The sequence below is a fragment of the Neodiprion fabricii genome, chromosome 6 (assembly GCF_021155785.1).
Source record: "Neodiprion fabricii isolate iyNeoFabr1 chromosome 6, iyNeoFabr1.1, whole genome shotgun sequence".
NCBI lineage: Eukaryota > Metazoa > Arthropoda > Insecta > Hymenoptera > Diprionidae > Neodiprion > Neodiprion fabricii.
Window position 1 is genome coordinate 20,875,326 of NC_060244.1, and position 26,025 is coordinate 20,901,350.

Here is a 26,025-nt window from a genome sequence, read left to right on the forward strand (position 1 = left end):
AACCCGTGAACGACGAAGTCTTGATGATTTTCGTGCCGTAAGAGCGGTTGGAATAGGAGTGGGACGATTAAGACCGGCTGGAAGAGAAATTTTTCTTCCTGTGATAATGAGAATCGCCATTGCGCGGTGCAGCGGCCGACAAGCTGACACCTTATTAACCCTTGACTCGGGGTAATTAAATCATCTTACCATTCATTCAGTCATTGACTTGCTCAACGAGCCTTTCAATGGCGCTTGTACGTTATAAATTGGGTGTGGGACTGGCGAAGGTGGGCGGGCAGCAAATCGGCGCGAAAGGAACCCTCGCTCGTTTTATACACGTATAACGTGTACGTCGTCGCGACTTCCGGCGACGTAGTGATAAAAGCGAATTAAACAATTAAGAACGAGTAAATTAGAGGAATTGAGGTGAATTGGTTAAGAAAAGGAGACGCCGAGTTACACGCACGTAACCCACGATGCGCGAGTTAACAAGGGGTGGTGAAAATTTTAACCAAGAAAATTCAACGTGTTTTCAAGAAACTTGTACTCTGTACCAACGTCGGTATTTCCGAATGGAAACGAAACTCGAAAAACGGATATTTCGACCGTATCGAACTACCGCGAGAATTTTCGGAGGGAAGGACATCCGTTATGGCTTGAACCGCAACGCGGGCTAGTTTTTTCTATTTCTTTCGCATCGAAGTAACGGTTTCCAATAATTAATATCCTACGAAAATAATTAATAATTATTTTCGTAGGATATGAAAAACTACTACTATCCGCATTATCGCAGGCAGTTTTACCCATATTACTGGCGATTTTCACAGAAATTATTATCATACAATTAAGTAAAAAAAAAAGAAACATTTATCGGGCGAATTCCATTGCTTGTTCTTCTGTTCATTGATTTCATTCGTCAGAAAAAAAAAAGATTACAAGAATTTGGTAATTGATTGAATGATTGTTGTTGAATCGTTATCTGCTGATACCTGGCGATAAACTTAATCAATGCCATGAGAGTCAATACTCCCTTGCCTTGGCAAAGTACAAGGTTTGTTTGTCGCCGATTGATCACGTATCGTGAATAATCCAAGGTCTCTATGGTGGAAATAGCAAGTCGGCAATAACGTCGGTGGATACGAAATTTGAAAACTCAATTTCGCCTTCGGTACTCGATGCCTCGGAAAAACAGTTTTTCAATCAACACTCGAACAGCGTTCGAAGGGTTTAAAGTCCATGCTGGTAACATTTGTTCCATTAAAATAAGAGGCCTGCCACAATTCGCTTCGGGTGCTCGAGGCACCCCGACACTTGGAGGGTTCCGCTCCCTCCGACGACCGAATTTTAGCACCCCCGCTTGCGCGGAGCCCTTAAAAAGTCGGCCGAAGTTAACCGCAGGGAATTGCAGAATTGGATACCGTAGGTGCGGGGTAATGGCAGGCAGAAAACGCGGCGGGGCCACCGCACGACAGTGATTCACCCGGCACAGACGGACGGAGAGCGAGAGTGCGGGGAAAGAAGACGGTTGAACCTGTCGAGTTCCCCGTATATGGTGAAATAAAAGTATGGAAACACAACTCATTCCGCGGACGCGTAGGTAAACATAAATACGTAACAGTGTAAGGTAAACGGGGACGTGTGTGCCAAACGGCTTTCACGATTCGGTCAAACAGACGTTATTATTTCCGTCCGACCGAAACGTGAAAAGCTTAGGAGCCGACTCATCCTGACTTCAATTTTCACGTGCGTCGCGTTTCATCTCCTTTTTGCAGAGAGAAAGAGAGTCTCGCGTTTCGAGAACAAACCAATGAAAAAGAGGTTTTTGGTTCTCTCGAGCTGTTTAACAGGGCCGCGTCTGTTGGACTTCTGTCAACACGCCCAGTCGAGTTGGTTGGTAGAATTTTGAGGAGGCCACTTTGGTCAGAGCGAACCACTTGAGCAATACTCCGTGAAAAATTGTATCCCGCTAACGTTGCAGGCGCGCGTCTGTTTCGCCTCCTCAATAATCTCTGGACCGCGAGCATATATCAGGCAACGACGCACTCGGCAATGGGACAACAAACAGCCCGCAGTCTCTGGGTTTTTGGGCCAGTGCGTAAAACTTAACGCCTAGCCTAAATCACGGACTCGAGTGTCTTCCACTATGTCCTCAAGTCCCCCGGTACTCGTCTTACTCTCCGACAACGAGCAGCGGCCGATTGTGACACACGACTGGTGGTAAGACAGCTCGGGTTAAACGCTGTTGCCTAGGTTAACACATAACGAATGCAGAGATACAAACGCCGCCGCTTTTCGTAGCGGTAAATATCTTCCTCCTCGTCCAGCATCACAGCTGAGCGGTATAGGTAGGCACGGAAACGACTAGATGGGTCTCTCCTCTCCTCCGCGTTCATAGGACGGTAAACCGGTCCTCGATATGGAGTATGTGAGAACGACCAGGTTATTGCTGTTCCATGCCGACGTCAGACCAGTCGCTGCACCACGATTCACCGTGCGAATGCGACCGTTCGAACTTTGTCAGTGTGGGTGAGAGTGAGGCTGGTCAGTGATTGCCAAATGAAGAAGAAACCGTTCTCGCAGCACCTTGTAGGCGAACTCGCGTGCTTTGAATCGTTGTTCCACCCACTCCGTTCGCCCAACCGCACCGCTTTCGTTGATACCGAGGTTCTCGGTCGAACCCGTTCAGTCCTTACGTTCGTCTTCGCGCTACATCCATTGTCGAATGTGCCAGCAGGATTCGTCGAGTCCCGGCGTTAATGGACGGTCAATTTAACGAGAGGTGTTCCTGGCCTTTGTTCGGTGGCGAGGTACAACCCGGAATCCAGCTGAGAATCTCTGCTCGAGAGCATGATTCACCTTAGCAAAGAGAGCACAACGAGACTCCGCGGGCAGCGTGGAAGGAGAGGAGGACTACTCGTGACGTAGTCGGGCAGAGTTTGACAGAGATTTAGTGCATCGGCGCAGGTTCGTATGCACTGCAAGATGCGATGACCCGTGGTTAAAAGGGCGGCCATTTTATTGAGAAGGGAGGGACGGGGGTGACTCTCCTCTTTCTGGTCGAGGATCTTTTTGTTCTTCTTCCTGCATCTAGTGTGTAAGGTGGCGGCCCATTCTACGCCGTTCTATTATTACCCCTTTTCCCCGTCGTGGATAGACGACGTCGCGCAGCCTAGAAGCCGCCATTCAACCGGGAAAAGAACTGCATCGACGAGAGGTTCGAAACATGCGCGCTTTTATACTCCGCTGTGTTCTATTTTTATTATCGAAATCACTGTACGGAGATAAAGCAACGAGTGTGCATCTCGATCGAATCCTGCCTTGGTCGCCGATATACCGCAGACGTCGATGCACCGAAAGATGCATCAGCTTTCCCTTGCCGCACGGTGTCCGCAGTTTCATGGGTTCGCACGGTGACGACCTCGTTTCCTTTGTAATTTTGGTACTATTCTCGTATAGTCGAACACCCGTCTAGCCTTTCCACGCTGCAGTTGAAACCTCAGCGTGTCGACGTACGTGATAAAACAGCATCGCGCTGGCTAAACTCGTATTTATATCCACCTACCGTGCCATTTTCCACGTGTACATCTACGTGCCTCTCGCGTGAGCGCAATTTTTCTCTCTACTTACTCGTAGTATTGTGCAACGATCTGTTCCCGCAGCGAATTCGTTGTGTATTCCCACTTCTAATTACTCTCTCCTCAATTTAATACCGCCGTTAGAACAAACGTGAAATTGTTGGGAGCCACTCTTTAACAATGATTAAATCGACCGGGTTTGAGGGCGACCGGTGCAAAATAATGGAGGAAAACGAAACGGTGAAAAACATGCTGATTGTAAGACACTCCCCCGACATGTAAGCGAAGAGAATAATCCGAAGGATTTCTCTATGGGATGTATGCATGTTAGTATGCGTTGTAAAGGTACGTACATTGGGTAGTATTTCTCTACGACGATGTTTCCAACTTCCTGCGCGGTAATATTCAGACCGGAAACGAATCTTGTGTGCCGGCCACGGACACGTGTAAGTGCGGGTACCCGAGGGCACCGAACCGGGGTTGCGGGGACTTCCGAATATTGCATACCTACCTGTTCGTCTATTATTAACGTTTAATTAACCGTTTAGATCCATCCGGCGTTGCGAGCGCGCGGTTATGTTATAATAGAAGAGATGCAGGTAGAGCTTCTCGGGTGTAACACGTGGACGTACGAGAGCGATGTTTATTACCGCGTAGACTTTCACGGCTGGCAATCTTTCCACCCATATGAAATTTTCAATTCTACCTCACGCTTTTCTCCCTCTTCACATTCCATTTACCGCAATATCTCGGTATTATTAGTAATGACCTGCTGCGACGACGCTTTCCGCTTCCAATAAACCAAAGGAGGAAGTTGCGTGCGACTTGCTTGACCTATTTCGCAGAAACGATTCCAAGTTCTATCCATTTTTCCTGTTACGATAATCGACGGATCGACGACACAAAGCCGTGCTGAGATTTCCTTCCACGCCGGGAGTGGAAGACTTCCTAACCCAGGTAGCCGCCTCGAGAGTATAAATTTTAAAGACCAGAGGGGGACCTGTAACAACGGACTGGCTGTCAGCTGGTTCTCCGTTGTTCGGCTGTGGGACGAAGCTGGAGGAGCGGTCTCATTATAGACGAGGAAAAGGACAGATGTTGCTTTCTCGATGCTCTCAAAGCCTTGGCCGGGGTTTTAATAGATCCATCAAATTCATCGTCTGCGCTGATTCCTCGCGATACGATCATCTTTCTGCTCCGGTGGAGTCAACGGCCTGCTTTCTGGTTAACGTGAATCAGTTTTCCGGCTATCCCACAAGCAACGCAGCTAGCTCCCCCACGATGCTGAGGCCTGTTTACTCAGCGTGGGTCTTGCCTCGTGATTCTTCGCCTCCGGGCGAGATGTATGGCCCCGGAAAACAGGAGCATACAAATCCGAAACGCTGTTATTAGAGATAACTTATTCGCCCCGATATCCTTGCTCGGAACCGGCGTTAAGCTTTCGCCGGGAGACGTTTTGGGATCGCGATAATTTCCTCTCAATGGAACTCGTAAAGTCCTGAAAACCGTCCGTTGAATATCACTGGAGCATCTCCGAGCAGCCTATTCTCGCAGCAATATCGACCCACCGTGGTACATGATTATCCTTACTGATCCGGAGTCATTAAAGCACACATGTGCTTCGCCGAAGGTACGCGGAAAACCCATTAATTCGAGCAGCTCAACGAATATCTGCAAACGCGTCATGAGCGCGGATTCGATACGTCTTCTCTGGAAGAATAGCACCGATCCAGTAACTCCGTCTAAGCCGGTGCACGTAATTGAGTTTGAGAACTTTGTTCCTCGGCTCGAAACGCACAGTAAAGCAAAAACGAACTCCGTGTAGCTGCCTAGTTCCGAGCAAACCGGGGAGCAAGAAAAGGCAGCAAAAAACTACGGCTGAGACGAGCCAGATCACGATCTAGGCGGCATGTTCGATCACGAGGGGGCGGCTCAATTAATCCAATTTTCATCCTTTCGCACTCCGGACTCGTGCAACTCGACGTTTTAGTGTTTCACCAGATCCTAATTGTCGCGCTCGAAAACGGCGAATTTGAAGTTAAGACAGACGTTAAACGTCAGCCCTGAGCAACGTTGACGGTGGGCTTTGTTCGCGGGTGGATGTATTATACAACCTTCGCAACGAACAATACGCGGGACCGAATCGACCTATTTCTATTCAACGGCCATATCTCGCCGGAAAAAGGCGTCTCGACTCCGGTCCAACCAACGCGGTTTCATTTTCATTCTCATTCTCTGCATCTGGCTCAAACCATCTCACATACGTGCGCTAAGCTGGTCAAGTCGCATAGTGTGTTGGTTGATCAGTGCGACCTATTTCGCATCGGTTGCCCGTTGTCTAAAAGAGAGTCCCGCAAAAATGGAACAATCCAATTCCTCCTTATCTTTCTCCTCTTATCGGCACTTCGCGATTCTCGTCTTTTCGAGCGAACGTATAAGGCGGTATTGTGATGAATCCCGTAAAAATCCCATTGCGATGCCCAGATACTTTTACTCGTTGGTGAAAATTTTCAACGTCAAAAACGATCAATCAAGTAAGGTATAATCGTCGTACGTAGAATGCAACTTGAGGTCCACACGTGCCGAAGAATGCACCGAGATCTTTGCGCGACGTTGCAATATTCTTATTATGCGAATACGGCAGGTGCAGAGTGCAGTTGCTGTTTCAGTACCTTATGCATCGCGTTAACGAGCAACTGCCGGTAGAATTTATTCCACCCGGACAACAAGCCTCGGCCTTTTTCATCGGCTTATACACGCTATAATACCTCGATGATTCTTACGTACGATATGCAGGGAGTTGACAAATATGCCAATTCTGATCTCAATCCACAGCCTCTCTGTCAAACGATCGGATATCACGATAATAATTATTTCCAGACCACCGTAAAGTCCTGGCCAACTTATAATCGGCGGAAAACGAAATTTTTAAGAAACGCGAAAGAAATTCAATCACATATAGGGACCGTTCGGACTAACGATGTCCACTTCAGATAATTGACTACCGTCTAACAATTGTCGTCGGCAAACTCGACTAAATGAACGATACCACTTGTTCGAAATGACTCGGTTGTCGGTGTAAAGAAATGTTATTCTGCTGTTCTTTCATTTATGGTATAATACCCGAGCACGCGTAACAGTTCCGAAAGTATTATCCTTCCCAAATGAGCCTCGTAATCAATTGAACTCTGACCAACCGGCGAACCTTTCACGATTCTTCGTCTACAACCGAATCATTTGCAGAGAAACGCTTATATCACTATACACCTTAATAATAGACAATACGTCTGATGTTCGAGTAGATTAAATTCAAATATATCGTGATATCACGGCTCACCTAGACCCATCTTTCGTTTAAGCTTCTTGAGGACTTTCATCTTGCTGCGTAAGGGCGCCAAAACGCCAACGGTATCGGCACCGTTCTGATGATGATGGTTGTCGGTTGTTTTGCTGTTGTGGTGGTTGTTGTTGTTGTTGTTGTTGTTATTGTTGTTGTTGTTGTTATTGTTGTTGTTGTTGTGTCCGTGGTGGTGGTGTTGGTGATGATTGTGGTGGTGTTGGGACGAAGCACTGGCGTTCGCGCTGGCCGCGTGACTGCAGCAGTGACAGGGATGACTCCTACTGCTCGCGGAGCGCACCGCGCAATCACCGGACACCCCCATTAATGGAGCCGTCTTTAACTTGAAGAACTCGAAGAGACGACGTCGAAACAGCGTGCGATATATGTATATATATATATATATCAATATACGATTCAATACATGTATACATACATATATTGGTTAGACCATGTATACATATGTGTGTGTGTATAGCTTCACCATACATACGAATAAACTCTCCCGGCACTTTATAGTTACGATATATCTCGTTGGCACCAGTTTCGTTCTTGTATCGTTCGCGTTACCGCTTTTGTAAAACGCGGCAAGATTTTTCGACACTTTTTCCTTATATTTTACCACTGCGTACGTGTTTACAGGTATTACCGAGTTCGACCGACGAATATATAATTCCAAGTATATATGTGTATATAGTTATATATATATCCGTTTTATTACGCGTATGTAACGTAGTTGGTATTATCTTGACTAGATTAAAGAGACGAGTTGTTTCTTTTCTCTCGGGTAATTCCTTCTCCTTCTCTTCCGTCCTATCGCGGTAATTTTTTTTTTTTTCCCCCCGAAATCGAGACAGAGTCTCCTTTACCGAAAACGTTACGAGAATTTAACTAGTTCAACGACGGAAACGCGCGTTTCATGCAAACTCAGCTGTAACAAGTACTACCGAATTAATTTCCTACGCGACGTTCTCAACGGCGAAGACGAGGAAGGAGTTGAGAAGAAGAAAAAAAAAAAAAAAAATATGCGGACGAGGCCGCGGCGCGCACCCAGCGAGATACCGTGCACGAGGAGCTCGGAGCACTCGCTTTCTGTTCGAGCGCTCGCAGCGAACTGAAGGATCCTCGACGCTGCTCCCGGGGTATCGCCGAGGCGCGCGCGAGCCGCCGACCAATCGGAAAACGGCTCTTCCCCCACCCTGTCGCAGGGGTGTTCAGGGGTGAACCGCACCTGGTGAACAGCTGCCCTTACCTGGGCGCACCCGGCTGCCCCTCGGAGGTGGCGTAGCGGCTAGGTGCCACCCAGACTCCCTGGTTCGGTTGCCCGCCTGCCTGCCTGCCTGTCTTCTTCTTCCTCCTACCCACACTCGCCCGAGTAAGCTGTCCCGAGTATGGGTAGGTATCGAGACGCAAGCTCCGGCCCCGCAGCGCCTCGGGATGACGATAAGAAGAAAGCCTTTGGACCGCCGCAGGTCGCGTGCCACGCGTCGTGCTTCGTCTCGACGAAGATCGATACCATTCACGTCTTTGCGAAGAACCTCGAGTCGAGCGTCTTCGCGTCCCTTTACGGGTTTGTCGGGGGTTAACGTCCCGAGGAACGATAACTGCGAAGTGTACACGGATCGAGATTTTTAGGCTCGTTGATTGCGGTTGTCGTTAATGTACCAACTTCGGTGTTGTCAGGAGGAAGCGACGACTCCGAGAATCAGCGCTACGAAATCTGCATGAATTGCAATTCTTTAACCGGTTTTAAAAATCTCTGATTCTGGCAATCGTCAACGGGTGAATTCAACTCCGCACTGCTCAGGATAAGCAATTTCTGCCCGCAGTGTAATTCTGCGCCGAGGATAATCGGAACAGGAATTATTTGTAGTGCCTATCTACGGTACAACCTTTTCGACTCAAACTTTCCGATCCACCATTCATTCTCGGTCGAATAAACCGGTCGTTTGATTGCATTTTGAATTTAATTGGGGATTCGAGTAGATAACGTGATAGCACTGGTACAAAAACGTAATCTGAGAAGATGAAAAAATTGATTCCCGTTTGAAAGAAAGAACTTTTGAATCACGAGTAAGCTTTCAAACGGAAAAATCTATTCCTTGGCAAGAATCGTTCGATTAATTTGACAAGGCGCACTCTGCTCTATTTCGACTTCTGCGTCCAGAGTTTGGGTTTGTCATGGGACGAGGCTGGTCCTGCGAGTCTCATGGAAACTTGATCCGGTCTCTCGGCCTTGTCGCAAACGTGCGAAAGAGATACTGTAGCTATCGCGTAACACTACGGCGATTCCAGCACCGGACTGATTCGATCGTGACGATTTCATCCGCTCGGGCGTCTGGCTCTGCAGGAAAAGCAGACTAGATAGTACTCGATTCACAGACTTGATTTTGTGAAGAATTAAGGTGTGTATAATTTTGAGGAATATAAGGGTGTCCCTGGGACAAGATCTCTGTCCTGAAAAGGACGACAGTGTCCTCCTCCATCAGGTAGTTGGGAGTCGTTCAAGTGAACGAATTGAAGAAAGTTACACAAAATCGAAAGCGAGGTGAGGTACCCCTATGTATTTTATGGGGGCGCTTTTGATATCGGCGATGAAGCGATAAGACGAGAGCACGTGAAACTTCCAAATACGACGCGTATCGTATCGGCTTTAATGACTAGAATTCATCTCGCATGCGGGTTATGCATACTTTTTTCATCCGTCCAAAGTATCGTCCGTATCAGCGGGTAGTAAAACGATTTATTAAACACCGTCAAATCTAATTCCCGCATCTTAATTCAGGCCGAGAATCGACTCGTGCTGCGTGGATACCCGCCCCTAAAAAACCAACAACAACAGCTTGCAACGTCGGATAATAATTATCACAATTTCGTCTTTCACACGGAGAGAGACTCGGCCCAGTCGTATCTCCACTTCGTACAGCCCGCCTCGCTTCCGCTAACTGGTTTATAATTATCCTCAGAATAAGAGTAAAAAATGGTGGATCTGAAGCGTTCTTGTTACAGTAGAATTAATAGAAGTCTTAAAGAACGGTACGATTAATTTATCCCAACTTATATAAATCCAGGGCGGGTTGTTTTTTCCTCACAGATTTCTCATTTCAATAGTTTTTTACCAACTTGTATTTTGAAAGATGAAAAATAAAATGATTCGATGGATGATATAATTTTCTGGATTATTGAAATAATGAATTAATGAAACGCACGCCGACCAATCTATGAACGACATTAAAATCAACGATAAAAAACGTTCCGTATACAGAACGGCGAGTTTGTTTCGTGAAAATCAGCTCACGTTATCGGAAATCCCAAGCGGCTTGGAGTGCGATGAATCATTGGTGGCATAAAAGAAGGAATAAATGAAGAAGAAAAAAACCGATCTAAAACAGTGGGAAGTAGATGAAACTATAGAGAGTGAAGCGTGAAGCATAAATATAGAAAAAGGTTGAAAGTTTAGTGAAAGGATGACTGCTGCATAAGATGAATAAAGCCGGCTCTGCTGGAATAGTTATTATTACAGCAGGTGAGTCCAACATTTGTACAACTTAATCACACGCTACACCGACAAAAATCGTACGCAAATGAAAAATGCCAACGCGTGGCGAACGGGTGATAAATTAACGCCGAATATCAAACGCGCGGTGGGTTACGGCGTAGGTATACGTCCCATCGTCCCATAGGAAATCCCGATTTGCATAATCCCTGGAATATTTTAAGCTGGCACGGACAACAGCACCGAAAGCCGATATCCGTTCCCCGGCGATATTGGTTTTCGCCCGTATATCCCCGGATCAGGTACTGGTTCGCACATGTGCGCATGGCGTGCAGGTAGGCAAACAGCCGCATAGAGCGTCCGTCTATCCGCGCAGAAACCGCATTGCAGTTCTCAGGGACGAAAGGCTGGCCGATTTTCATGGCTAAATTAACAGCGCCGGTAACGGATGGGCGAGGAAAGGATCCTCGAAATTGGAATAAAAATCAGGCAGTGATGGTAAAGTGAATTTTCCACACCGTCGCGGAATGTTGACGATAGTCGGCTACGAGACGCGATCGTGTCGTGATTGCGGTCCACGATTTGCGACTCTGCAATCAATCGAGGTGTGAAGAACGTGATCTCGTTTGGAAAAAAACTTCTCGTCAAGTTGTCACGCCGCGAGTTGTTGTACGGCGTGAAACGGACCAGATCCAAACGCCGAGGGAACGTGAAATTGGAAAGAGAATTCGATCAGCGCGTATTATTTTCTCACGCGTTGCAAAACTGACCCAAGTCTCTCTGAGCGATCGCAGACAAGCAGTTTCTTTTCTTCTCGGCTACTACTTCCTATAATTGGAATCGTTAAATTACTCTTTTTCGTAGTCTTGCAATACGCGATATTCGTTCCATCGAGTTTCAACGACACTTCTGGATTAATCTTCAACGTTTCTTTTTTTCTTTTTTTTTTTTTTTACTTCATCTCGTTGGAATTCAATCCAACGCTGGGTTTATTTTTCGCGGACCTGCTCGACGATCAGGTCCCGCATTGTAATAGTCCTCGAATCAACAAGTGAGAAGGGTGCATAGTAATCGAAGCGCTGCACATTCCGCGCTTTTCCTACCCCTGTGCACCTCACAGAAATTCGCGTTTACTCCCATTGAGCGCACCCTTGTTGTAATACCGTGAGGTACAAGGGTGGAGTGCCGGGTGAATTCGCGTACAGCTACCGCAGACAATATGCATGCGTAAAGGTAAACTTGCATGTCGAATGGCGGTTGTCCGCTTACCGCGAACAGAATGTGGTAATCGACTATTTTCGTCGCGCTACGGATTTGATTAATACCGGTTATGCTAACGAGCAGATTGTCTGCAGTTTCTTCGTCTGTGTTCATCGAGTTTTTAAATTTTGAAGGAGCAGCTTCTTCGTCAGAAATTGGACGTCTAATCAGGGTCACGACGCTTTTGCTGAAATAAAATTACCCGACTTTTCCCGTAACGAAGAACTCAGGATTCCCTGATCTTTTTGCCACAAAACTTAGGTAATGTTGTATGGTTTTTATGACCAAAGTTCCAGAAATTGTGCACCTTCGATGTATGATTTTGAATTCGAAACCACATAGCATTGCTTCGTTTCATACAAATAATTAGAATTGAACAAGTCCATTTCAAAAGGTTAGCTTTGCTGAATTTAGGAAGCATCGTTGCGGTTTGAAAACAATTTATACAACAAAAGTCTATCACAATTCCCCGACTATTCCCGGGTTTCCCGGAGTGTTGGCCACTCTGCTAATGAAGAGGGTCGCCATCCTCTCTACCTGCAGATCAAATCCTTACGAATCTTACCCAACCGAGAGCCGTACCGAGTTATTCGGATGTTCGTCCGCGAGATTAGTGTGGCGGAAAAAGATCAACGACGGAATACCGCCGCACCTTTTGGCTAACACGTGCTATCCCCGATAATTCTGTACCGTAAAACAGATTTATTAGGAGATTTAGTTGGGATTGGGAGCCGTTTTTTACAGGTAAAAAGAAACCCGATTTAAAACCCGCGACTTAATATTCTAAATATTATTGTAGACCCGTCTACCGGGAATCCGTTATAATAAAAAAAAAAGAAGAAGACAGGTTCGCAAAAATATTTGCAACCGGTATTTTTGACGAGGACAAATATTACGCGACCATTTCAAGGTGTAATGAGGAAACTTGAGCGAAGTTGATGCGAAAGGCCAAGAAACAACTCGATTTCAGACGTGAGTATTTCGGAGGAATCTGATTGGCCGAGCGGCGGTTATCTACGGAACATATCGAGTCTGCAGCCGGAACACTTTTTTACGTCCGGTAAACTCGGTAGCTCCGTAGCTCATGGGGGTGAACTGCAGACCAGGCGTGTCTCCGTTTCCTTGTGCGAGCTCCGTAACTCGGTTCGTTGGTAGGTTCGTATGTATGAAGTTAACTCGTTCACTCGCTCTACTCCCACGTACGGTTGTTCATTAAGCCCGTCTTTCCGTCTGTCCGCCCATCCTTTCATCACCAATACCAAAGCCTTGGAAAATTGAAGCGTTGTGACGACCACGGGAAACGACGATTCAGGTTGTTGAACACGTGTAATACCGATCTGGAACTCTTCGTGTATCGCGCTTTTCATGTCGTGATCCGGTAACAGGCTTCGATCGGCTGAGGCAGAAACCTCAGTCTTGTGCTTGGATTTATTCAAAATTCAATTGAATACACGAATCCCGTTTTAACGTAATTAAAAATAATTTTCACCTTTCAGCCGAGATTCTGCGACATGTTCGAACTGATATAGATTCGTTAAATCATAAAATTTCAATCAATCGGATACTAAAAAAGCAAAGTCGAGGCAAAGTTAGAAGAGCAATCATATTTTTGCGAGCCACTGCAGAGGTTAATCAAATTTTCTAGTAAAAAATCAGCACGAATAAACCTGAAAGTTTTTATACAGGATATTTTTCAAATTTTTATCTGTTCTAAGAAACTCAGTAAGAATGTTTGAGAAATTTTAATATCTATAGAACATCGTACGTAACTCCAGTTCAGAGGGGAAAAGAAATCACCAATCGGCAAAAAGAATATTCAAGACTCATCGAATTCGGAAACTCGATACTTTGATGTGCAGACGAGACACGTACTCGAAAGATTTGCCTACAGCAGGGGAGAATAGAGCGCGGATGAAGGGTTCAACTTGATCAATCGATAAAACAAGAAGTCCAAGTCCTACGAATAGGAATGTAAGAATAAAAATCGCGGTGACGTTTCGGCGCTTGCAGAAGAACAAAAAAAACAAAGAAATGCGTACAAGACGAGAACGGGAATATGTTTATAATCGAGACGCCTGCCCTGCGTACGCTATAAAATTTCACATCTTATAGGTACGTACATCTGTCTGTCCCTTCGGTCCCTCCGGCAAAATAGGAGGAGGGCCCGTCTCTGCCCTGCCATACGACTGCAGATGCATTTAGCACAGAGATACAAGACGCACACAACCGCAGGCCTCGCATGCGTTAGCGCGGAATGACGCGGGGTGGCGGAAGTTAGAGGGTGGCGACCGGAAGCCGGGGAGACCGGCGCGTGCCCGACGCATATTCCGCTCCTCCTCCACATACGAGTCGTCATCCCTTACACAGACGAGAAATACATGCGCGCCGACGAGACCTTTCGAAGGTGTATCGTCGGCTCGGGTTACGGACAAAGGGGATCGGCGCTGTTCCATCGCCGGGGGTTGCCAACCGTCTTGAGAAACGCATCCGCAACTCGGGGGAAGAAATATATCGCGGCTGACGATCGTTCCGATTTCTCGAAACTTTACTCGGGGGGCGGTTTTTCATTTCGCCGATGTCCGATGCGACGCCTCGTTTCGGATATCGTGTCGTCTTAGGAAAATACCGAGGGCTCGATTCGAGGATGAGAAGCTCTGGCCGAAGGCATCCTTCGCAGTCCTGATCCTGCAGGAGAGAAGAACACGAGACCTCCGCTCGCATCTGACGTCGAGGCAATGACCGAAACTACATGCTTTTTTTCATTCGCTGTACACATGCTTCTCTCGGGCTTTTCACATAGGTATACAGCTGTACATATGTGTGTATATTATTCTCAGCGAGCGAATCCTTGTTCAGGACGACGATGCGGAGGACGAGAGAATTCTGACGGATCAACCTTTGAGTCGTAATGGTAAAAGTATTCTTATCACATATTTGATATCCATTTTTCGTATATTTGGAGAAATTTTGAACATATTTCTTTGCGTTTTTTTTCTACTTCTGAGAGTTGTATACTCGTAGGATTTTAATACTCGGGAGTAATTATTGCGATATGATGTAGATTATTAGCGATAGAAATAAATTGATGGGAAAAAATCGTGACAACTGAAGGAATAATTCAATTCCGGGAAAGTTACTCATCTACATACATATATGTATTACAGAAATATAATTTTTTGGGGTCGCTGATTACGAATCTGAAATCGAATTTGAAAAATTCAAGATGGTGGATCTAATCTGGCAGACCAAAATTGCAAACTCGATTGAATCGGGAGTAAAAAAAAAAAAAAACTCTGTACAGGGGTTTTTGGGGTCGCAGATTACGAATCTGAAATCAGATTTAAAAAGTTCAGCATGGCGGATCCAACTAGCGACCCCGAAAACCATAGAATACTATCTTGGTACGAAAGTTGACTCGGCACAACAACGCAAAAATCGTGATATAGGTATTTATGGGAATAGCTGGAGGTGGGAGACGTTGAAGATGCAGAGAATTTTTTCCGAAAACAATCACGGAAAGCCGTATTTTTTTTCTTCTTCTCCTTCTTCGCCGATTATGCGTGCCGATCGACCCGTGTCCTCCGGCCCGACACGTTAACACGCGTTTCCGCACATGTGTGCGAGAATTTTGCACGTGTGTGCGTTGCGTATCCGCCGGTGCGGGTGCTGCGCCCGTGTAAAAGAGAGGACGTGGCATGGAAATTGTGCCGGGTTTAAGGTGTTGCTTTCCTGAGGAAACGGAGACACGCTCGGCAACTCCGGAATAGCTCTTTGACTCCCATAATATAACGAACAGCCAACAATATCATGCGACGGCCGAGCAAACCTAAATCATTTCAGAATAAATCGTGCGCAGTGCTTTTTCACCTCCGAAATATCATCGCAAATTTATCGCAATTGTCCGCGGTCACTTGACTGTTTTTGCGAAGAGCTTGTTTTTTTTTTTTTTTTTGCAACTTCTGACATTCGTTCACCTCGAACCGCATACGAGTGGTGTGCAGAATACGCGAGTTTGTATATTTTCTGATTGAAAATACCCCGCTGATCAAAGTCGGATTACATACAAGGATAATCTGTGCTTAGAAATTTTCATCGTTGAAGAATATTGGCCGTATATTTTCTCAAAACTTTACTACCGATCGCTGAAAACCGTCTGCGATTCTGTATAGTAAATAATCATCGTTCGCACTTTCGTATACTTCGGATACGATCGAGCTTTACTCCGCACTTCGGATCAGCTGGATAAAAGATTATAATGTTGGAAGCCGCGGTACGGACTATCCGTGTAATGAAAACGACCTTGTTTCGCCCCTCCGACACGCCATCATTATTTCATTACGTCGATCCTTGTCTACGCGTGCACGAGTAGGTACTTGAAGATAAATGATCTCTATCTACGCCTGGCCAACTGCGGACGAACGGCGCGAAGAGAGAGGCAACGAAAGGCGCGTAACGCGGGGGAGAAGAGAAGGAACGAATTTTATTTTCTGATCGGCTATGAATGAAAATTTCGAAACTTGGAGAGGCCGATGAAGAATTTTACCAGATCCGCAATCACGCGTGTCGAGTATGGAAACTCCGCAGGCGGCGCCTTCGGACTTTTTCGATTTTTTCGCCGTGGGTTTGTTATCTACGCACACGCGCAGCGGGGGCCAAAGTTTCCGGAATCTCGTGAATATCTAAGCAGATGCACGCTATTTTTGTATGCCGTAGAAATTTACATCTGGAATACACGGGTCGAGAGCTGCTGAGCGCGCGGTTACAGACACGTTAAACTCACTTACGTGGGTTCCTACTGACATTGGCTCGGTGTTGGTGATTCATTCAGAATCATTTATTCATTCGGCGTTGATTGTTATACCGAGACTCGGGGCGGTCCGACACCGCGTTCTTTTTCTACACGTGCAGAGCAACGTGCCGAACGCGCTCTACGCCACGATAATATCGTATAATATAGTATTTGTTCGCCCGTCACGAAATTTTCAACCCAGAAATCCTGGCCCTCGACTTTCGAGGCCTTTGCCCTTCTCGCCTTTGTCTACAACAAAACAGTTACAGCATCCCTAGAGTGTGATTTGACATTTTATTTTATTTTATTTTTTTTATTAGTAATCAATTGGGCGACCGCTGTGCAGGTGTGGTTACGTTAATTAAGTATAACAGGTGAAACAATTGTTTGTTTTTGACACGATAAGTATGTAATTTATGTTTCTCCATTTTAATGATTTTACTTCGGTAACCGAAGAGTAAAGAAGGTCGATCAAAAAGTTTTTACTGCCTGCGTTGTTTGACAGGTGCATGACGCGGAAGAGTCGTTGCGGGAAAAGAAGGAACCCTGGAAGATACGGGGGGGAAGGAGGGTGAGGAGGAGGAGGAAAAATAGAGTGAGGCGTAAAAGCCCTGCAAGCCTGGCAAGTAGCGGTCTGTGAAGCAGCGGTTTTAAAACGAGTAAAACTATTCGTGTATGATCGTGAAGCCCGTATGCAGCTGCCGATCCAGCGAAGCAGCGCGAGTCGGTATCTCGAGACTTGTACGGAAGCCGAAGGAGCGAAGGAATAAACGAAGTGAGAAGGCACGTGGTGCAATTAAGCTTTTCCGACCGTCGCACGATATTTGCTTGGCGGAAAATCTTAAAGGCTCCGTAACCGCGGAGCAGGGGTTAAAAATGTCAGACTAGGCGACTTACGCTCGGCTAATAAAGCAATCTGCTTTCGGCTTCAGGCACAAAGACCATTATCTCGTTATCCAAATAACCGTTGCACATTAAAGCAGCCGTCCCGGTTATATCCAGGGCGGCGAATTGAGCCCCACCGGAGTGACTACAATTTTTTCTCACCAATGCCGAAGAGGAATTCGATAATGGTGATCGAGGAAAATAGTGAGGATGAAAGTCATTCCGGCATTTGATTAGAGAATGTCGGTTACGGCTAGAAACGGTTTCGGAAAGACATCTGCGTGATCAGGTGGTTGCGGTTTTGGTATTTGGGAAGTTACCGATATTCGGATACACGATCCGGAAGTCGGATGCGGAAAGGCATGCGTTGCCCGAAGACGAGCCTTCGTCGACGAATGAATAATTATTAACGGTGACATCGGTGGAAGATAATTCACGCCGATGGTAATTAAGGAGGAGTAACATCGATTACCGAAGTCGTAAGATCGCAAACGTCATTTGCAAAGCTCTGTCGATGTGACGCTTCCTGCGCTCTTCAATTCTGCTTCCTCACTTTATTGCTCGATTAATTCCTTCCGACTGCGTTATTAACATAAAAATTGAACGGTAATAAAGTCACGACGGTCTCATTTTTACTGTCCCGTTCACACTCAGAAAAGGCCGCGAGAATTCTCACTTTCCCGTTGGCAGGTGTGCCGACTGATCGCAGACAGAGAACATCTCGCGATGGTGGCCTTTCGGTTTATTTAATTGATTTCGAACCAAGAAGTTGGAAAGATGACGGTAGGGTGCGATTTTATCTTCCTGAATTTCAAGGCCACCGCAAAATTTCAGCTTTTAAAACTTGATAAATTTTCCGCAGGTATGAATTTCACGGAAAGTATTCGTCGGTAGGAAACAATATCTTCTTTCTAATTCACCACCGCCCCCCTCCTCGTCCCTCTTAATCAGCGAAATTTTCATTCCACTAATTGGTACGGATTTAAATGTAAACCGCGCCGAGATATTGCCGCGGGTAAAACTCCGCCGAGTACGATATTAATTGGAAAGTGCAGCTGTCTCGTTCACGTTTCATCTATTTGTCGAAGGTGTGGTACAGTGTTCCATGAAAAGGTTCGAGACGTTTCGAACCACCGTCGATACGTCTCGGGAAGGACGAAGACAGGTGCCCGGCGATATGTTGCCCTGCACGAGAGGTCTCCGACTTCTAGGAGTAGCTGTGCCACGATCCTTGCGAGTTGGTTGGCTGCCCCGCATCGAGACAGGTGCATTTCCTCTTGGGAGCAGGGTTCATTCAAGACGTTACCTCGAGCTGGCTCGGGCGAAACGTTTTCGAATTTCATCCACCTCCACCCCCCGAATCGTCCGTGAATCGGACAACACGATTTGTGAAATCTGTACAAGTTCGCGCTCGACGCAGCATCGGGGCTTACCTAATTTGAACGGAACCGATCGCCCACTCGACGCCGCATAGAAGGTACAATCCGAAGTGTTGCGAAACGAAAATCATTGACCTGAAAAAATATAACGAGTCTTTCAATCAGTCCCGATAATTATAACATGCCGAGTGAAAAAATTCGACCAATGAGATTGCCCGATTGTCTCGTCGGTCGGTGTTGAGTAGGTGTCACCGGCGTCTTTCTTATCTTATGTTTTATGAAAAGTGGTTATATTGTCCCACGCCACCTACGCCCACGTGGAGTAAGACCGAGTGTTTGCAGGTTCGCCGGATAACGAATCGCTTATTAAGAGAACCGCTTAGGATCGAGGCCATCCGTAAAACGGTGACGATTCGCGAAGGACGCTGATATCAATGATCGGACGAAAGTTAAGCGGGCGGATTTCTGTTCGTTGCGTGCCCGCGCCTTGTACTTGAAATTCAAATGCCAACGGTGAAATTTTGAATCCTCGAATCAACCAGCCGCTACCTTTAAACCAGAGCCAATAGCGGCCCAGCATCTTAGATTTATCTCCACCTGTAACATCTGCCTCACAGCTGATCCTGCACTCTCGAATTTTACCTACCTCACTTTGTTGTAATGGGAAAACTTTCAAGCTGGAAGAAACAAGTCTGTACTTATTGATTATTAAGCAATTTTTTAGACTTACAAAGCACAGGTGAAATGTGAGATCTAGTTTCGATTTATGAAAAATCATGGCGGAAATAAGCATATACAAAATACGATATTTTATAAGAACATTTTCCGAACTGATTCCTCGAGCATGATAATTAATCACTTTGGTTTCCCGAGTGTTGTGATACATGACAAATTGATTTTACCGTGAACGTGTATTTTCGAGAGTGGATTATACGAGACATTTTGAAGCCGGGTTATTTCTCACCCGTCGACCGAGTAGAGAGATGAGATGAGATCTCTTCCACCCGGAAGGCAATCTTTGAAAGCACCGTGCTTACGAAGATATGGTCGACATTGGCGCGGGGGGATTCGCACGAGTTAAACAAGGGTTATTTATATTTTGGGCGTCAGCAAGTAACGTCGCTCTCTTCACCCCCACTTTTTATTCATGAGGAAGAGACTCCCCCAGGCGGAAAAAGAGAAGGTATCAACCCGATGAACCGAATACGTGGTGGGGAATAATTTTTTGGATCATACATAACGCTTCCTTCTTCTCTGAATTCACTCCACCGGATTAAGTATTATGGAACTGGAGCCAAAAAGTTCGTTCGTGATCGAAGAATCTTGCCAGTTTATGTTTAAAAAATTGGGGGATGGGGGATAAATATGGCGCATATTTTTGGATTCAATTTTTCGCCGGAATAGCTTATGGAAACAAATTTTATCGAATGTTTAGCATGTCGTTTTTTATACGCTTTAGGAGTCAGATATTTTGATCCAAGTTTGGGAGTCAAACGGAAGAAATTTATTTTCGGAGTATCAAAAATTTCTAAATACTGATTCGGCTATTTGAGAGTCAATCTGCGGAGTTTTTAGGTCACGGTGCGACAATTTTAGCGCGGTAAAAAATTTCTCCGAGACCTCGGGATGAGAAAGAATTGGAAAATGCCAGCAGTGACAATTCAAAGGTTGGTGATTCCCAGAAGCAAGATCACGCCCGAAGAAACGATGATCTCGAGTTTTGTAACAGTGTAAAAGTGTCCGGGAGTCTCGCATTCTCAAGAATTCTATTGAAATCGCAAAAGCAGCTACAGAGGCCAAGGAGAAGGCAGCCTTCGGTGTTGCGGTCGTGTCGAGAAATTGTGCAACAAACAAAGTGTGTCTCCAGGAGAAGAAGGACGTCGCGTAGGGTCTAATAGCTTCCTAAATGGTTTTCAATAGCCCGAAATCGAACGGCTGAAAGGCGATTCGTCCCGCAGAGAAGATGCAAGGAATACTGGGACGTTTAAAGAGGCGTTTAAAAGTCTTTTGGTCGAGCGCAGCGGTCCTTTAAGCTCGAAGCTCCCTGCGGGATTCGCGATTGTCAGTTTTCCGGAAATCATCGATATCGCAAACAATGATTTTTCGCTTGTATTTTCACCCGGCCTTGATTTTCCGTATCTCTCTCTCTCTATCACTCTCTCTCTCTCTCTCTCGTTGATCAGCGAAACCGTTTTCTGGAGGAAAATTCACGCGCCATTCCGAAAGCCACGCGAACCGTTCCCAGTCCATCGGACAAATTAAATCACTGGAGTTTCTTTCGCGGCCGCGTACATCTTTCGTCACTTCTAGGCGGAAACGGAAAGCGAGTGGAAAAGATAAGATAGAGGGTTCCATGAATTTCAGGAGGACGGGATTCCTCGGGGAAACCAGGCTGCCGACAATCCGGAAGAATTAAAGGCCAACAGAGTCTTTGAAAGCACCGCAACCCAACCTTCTCTTCGCAACTGCGTTCTCGATTCTTTGCGTTTCTTTGTCAATCAGTTGAGGTCTGCAGCGGACCCGCGGTACCTACGCAATTTTGTATCGTAGCACTATTTGAGTTCAGGAATATTTACGACGTTCTGCGCTGATTCTTTTCACCGAATTCACCAGCGTTTGAGTCTTTCTCAAATGTGTTTGACTTTTAGTTGCAGCGCACGGCGTGCCGATTTTCTGAAAAAATTTGAACCCTGGAAATTCATTTTTTTTTTATTTACTTTTCATTTGTAATCATTGTAACACGGTTTACCAGCCAAGGTAAAAATATGCGCTTTATCTACATCCTGTGTTGTTTTCACGTTTCTTGATGACCGTCTACCGCAAGCCGATTATTAAACGTTAACCAAGAAGATAGCGTATTCTCTGTACTTTCCTACTTAACGCGGTTTGAGGCCGTTGGCGTGTTAACGAGGCCATAGCAAAGCGACCGAACAAAAAATTCTTAATAACAGGAAAAAAATATAAAAGCCTCGCCTCTTCGATGCCTGTGCAGATGAGAAACGATGAGGTAGGTACTTCACGCTTCCTAATTCGATTAGCAGGCCTCTCACTAAGAACTGTGGCTAAGTACTCGACGACAATGATGCTAGGAAAAATTTGAAATAACGATAAACAACATGCGTCCATTAAGAAAAAAATGTATTTCCCGATCGATCTATTGATTAAACAATATATTTACGTAAAATTGATATGCAAGACTTCAACGAACCATCCACGAAGTTTTTATCTACCTGTACACGATATGTTGCATTCCATATCAACTCGACCACTTTTTGGTCTCGTCATTTTGAATTTGGATGAAATTTTTTAGGTGATATTACCGAGTCTAAAACCGCAATTATTCTATGCAAACTCGACTTTGACTCATCAATGTTCAAATCTTTCTATGGTTCCGCCTGTGTTGATACTCTCAAAGATTTCATCTAATCTATTGATCGTTTTAAAATCTGATCCATGATGAAATCATTATGTTTTTACTTTTCTCAGCACTTTAAAAGTTTCGGATATACATGGATAAATGTTTGAACGTTTTGATGCTTTTGAGAAGATTTCGTGATCATATTGAATGTATAATAAACATATTTGAATCGTGTGAAAAACAGAATTGATTGTCAGTGAAGTTTTTGAAAAACACAGCAAACGTTAATAAAAAGAATCATTTAATTTTACCTACTACATAATTTAAACATGTTTGTTATAGAATCAAGTTTGTTTTTTCAAATTCGTAAAATGTTGAAACATATTTTATTCTAGTTAAACCGGCAATTTTACACGTCTTAGACAGAAGTAAATACGGGAAAAAAATTATTTCACTACGAAAATAATGGCAATTAAATAATGACAAATGACTTGAAATAATTGTGTGTTAAAAAAATGACTGAATTTTTTTAGAATTTTTTGTATCCCTATCGTATAATGAAAGTTAGAAAAGATATGAATATTCATAACTCTATTATATCACCGGTACAAAAGCCTTTCAACGAAATTAAACACAGTAGAGCAAAAAAAAATCTGGTCGTATTGTCACGGAATTAATTATGAGGTTGAAGTTGATAAAGTTACTTCGACGATGCGTATTTGGGAAAATCGTTACTTCGCAACCTCAGAATTGCGTGAAATTCAAGCGGTCAAATCATAACGAATAAAACATGTTCATATTTTGCAAAGCCAACTCCTTGCAAGTCGTTCTAAAACTGTGCAACATTTTACTCCATATTGTTTCGTTAAGTTAAAGTTACCAACTTCAACATGATAATTAATTCCCCAGACACACACTGAGAGAAATTTTTAGTTCCGGTCACCGTTCATTCCTCAACTATTATCATTTTTTACCACAATCAAAAAATATAGTTCTAGGTAATTATAATAAAAATTGACGTTAAAGCCTTGTTTAACTAAAAAAGTAGAGCAAGCCTCAGAAAAATGATTTTGCGTTTCAATTACCAAAAAAGGATCGACAATAGCGTGAAATGGTTACGCGTGCCTCGTTTTTCGTAATCCCAACAACATTCGAACAGTTCTTTCAACCAAACCTGTTTCACTGAACTTTTCTAGTTACTGTAACAAACGAAATTTTTCTCAGTGCACAGACCCTCCGCAATCCCGCAGGTTGGAATCGATCGAGACGACGACTCGTCGCGAGGCGTGCGAGAAAACGCAAGGATCAAGTGTATAGACTTGGAGGGATCGTAAGGACGGGAGGCTGTTGGGCTGTTAGTTTCTCGTCTCTCCTTACGGCGCAGCGTGCGGCGCGACAAAGGAGTCGCAGACGTGCGACAGGTGCGGGCGCGTGCCCTCAGCCAATGGGGATTCCGAATTTTCCCCCCTTTCCTCGCCTTGTAACCTCCGGCACGCGTATGTGGCGTGTAACCGAAGCGGGTACATACAGCCAACCTTATATACGCAAGAACGAGCCGCTGCACCTTGCGCCATTTCTCACTGTCGCATGTCGTCGCGGCCTTAAACCGGCACGCGCCCCTGATTTCATTGATAAAATTCCAAAAGCTTTCGGAAATATTGAAGAGCGACTAATTGCACCGGAACTTTACGCTCCCTCGTTTTCATTTTTCACCCTCAACTTCCGCTTCTTATACCTCGCTCGATCCTCGCGATTCACACCGTTTCGTTCTTCTCGTACGGATATGTTAGTCGAAAAGGTGTAGGAGAGAATTTTGGAGGAACCGATCGACGCGTTTTGAATTATTTTATCGCGAGATGAATACTTGGGAGTCACGTATACGCTGTACACGCTGGCGTGTCGCGTATAACTCGCGTGTCGTTCCAAATCCGGAAATTATCACTGTAACCGATTTCTCCGCTTCTCGATTCCGGCAGGTGATTCGCAAACTCGATTATCGTTTTGCCGTCAAGACCGTTACGTCGAGTGAAAATCATCAAGGTGTTAAATAAACAGGCAAAATCTCTTCAACATTTTGAACAAGTATTATCGGGGATTTGCTAAAGAGTGCGGAATGATTTTTTAATACATGTTATAATTCCACCGCGTGTGGCATTTGCCGATCCTTGAAACAGGAGACATAATACTGACTCGGCAGATTATAAAAAGGTGATATAATATTTACACCGCGGCTTACCTTAGAATTTAAGATTAAGAGTTTGCCAAATTAGGACATCACAATTTCCATAGATGCAGAGTCCACCTTACGCATAAAAAAAAAATGAATACTGCCTTTATCGGATTAATATCAACGGTGATTGGATGAGACGATAAGGAAGCGATATAAATGTTCGTATTTCAAAAAGGAATTATGAAAAAAAAAATGCAACACACCAAGAGCATGTATATACAGACTGTCATATCGATTATGGTTACAGCAGTCAAGTAATTACATACGCCTCGCAATAATTGATAAGTCGGGTTAATACTGCGGGACATTCTCCTTCTGGAGGACACGCGCCCATCTCGATCAGTGATCGCTACGAACGAATTCGAGTTTTTAAACGGTGCCGTAGAATCCAGCTGAAGCGCGTCGCTGTTCTGAGCACAGCTGGCCCCTGAAGCGCAGACCGAAAGCTCGCCATCGCCGGCAGATGAGAAGCTGGAGATAAAAACTTTCTCAATTTATAACGCGGCTCGCAAAGTTGTCCTCCACGTGCACGCGAGTCTCTCGACTTGTGCCCGATGATTTACGCCATCGTTGAAATACCTTCGCCGAACAACTGCATCGGCATTGAACACTCCGCCATATTTTCTCGGACAGTCAACGCGGTGCGAAAAAAATTGCGCGTCGATACGATGCCATCTTGAATTTGTAAGTAGGATTAACTGCCGACTGTCGTCGGTACGATTTACCGTTTCTCGATCAGTTCTCTACGAGGCTGAAGCTGGCAGCCAGAATCAGCAGTCAAACGTTCCAGCGTTCATTCGAATAATAAAGTAGTGAAGTCCAAAAATCAAAATTTTGTGAAATATCTTGAATCCTCGATACATACTTTAATAGAATTGTGAGGATAAGACTGAACTGCATTATTCTATTTCAAAAAAGTTTAACACGTTGGGTTGCTGGCTCTGGCTGCTAGATTCAGCCTCATCAGTTTTCTCCCTCTCGTCGGAGCCGTTCTTCCGCACCTTGTCCCCCCTATTCCAGCATTCTATGGCGCGTCATCGACCTCGGCTCGAAATTCGTGACTCAGGAGTCGGTAGATTGGCTCAGAGACTCCGTGAATCATCCCAGATCATCGTGGCGTCCCGATGTCCAGACGCCATTTGCTCGATCGTCCGTTCTCAGGCCTGCGGTGTGTTACACGTGCCGTTTATTTGCATTTCTTCGGAACTCGTAGCATCGTCACGGTGTAAACTGATCCAATGACGCACCTTGCACGGTCAATATCTTCACATTTTTCTTGCGAACGCGGTAAGACGAAAAAGAAGAAGTAAAAGAAAAAAACCGGTCGTCTAATTTACATCCAGATCCATTGACCGAATGACCGTAGGAACGTTCGGAAGTTTGCTACGAATTTCAATCGAAGCCAGTCCCTAATCACGGGCAGAGTTCTGCAAAGCACTTCAAAGCTCTTGAAGCTTCACCTCCAGTACCCGCAACGTGACGCTTGTATACATTTGGCGAGATAATCGAACTGCCAAAAGCAGACTGAAGCTTGCGCAGCATTGGCTTTCAAGCAGAGGCCGCTTTTTTGAAATTCCGAACCACAAACCGTTCAGCATAATTCATCGTATTCGTCCTGCGCTCACCTACGCGCATCGTAGGTACGTATTGGACAGAGTTTATTTTTATTTTAGGGGAAACTAATGACTGAGCGAGAGGCGCAGCTCGTACATTACTTTCCAGCATATGCTCGGC

General features: G+C 45.2%; 1 protein-coding gene across 2 annotated transcripts in view; it reads right to left on the reverse strand.

The window, feature by feature from the left end:
* The window catches only part of LOC124184615 (protein neuralized), a 60,839-nt gene that overhangs the window by 16,240 nt on the left and 18,574 nt on the right, over positions 1-26,025 (reverse strand). The window contains exon 1 of one of the 2 annotated variants that reach the window (XM_046574530.1): positions 6,895-7,969. The exons of the other annotated variant lie outside the window; for it this stretch is intronic. Coding sequence (XP_046430486.1) covers positions 6,895-7,219 — 325 coding nt within the window. The 5' untranslated portion in view covers positions 7,220-7,969. Of the gene's footprint in view, positions 1-6,894; positions 7,970-26,025 lie in introns of those variants that run through there. 2 annotated transcript variants of the gene reach the window in all.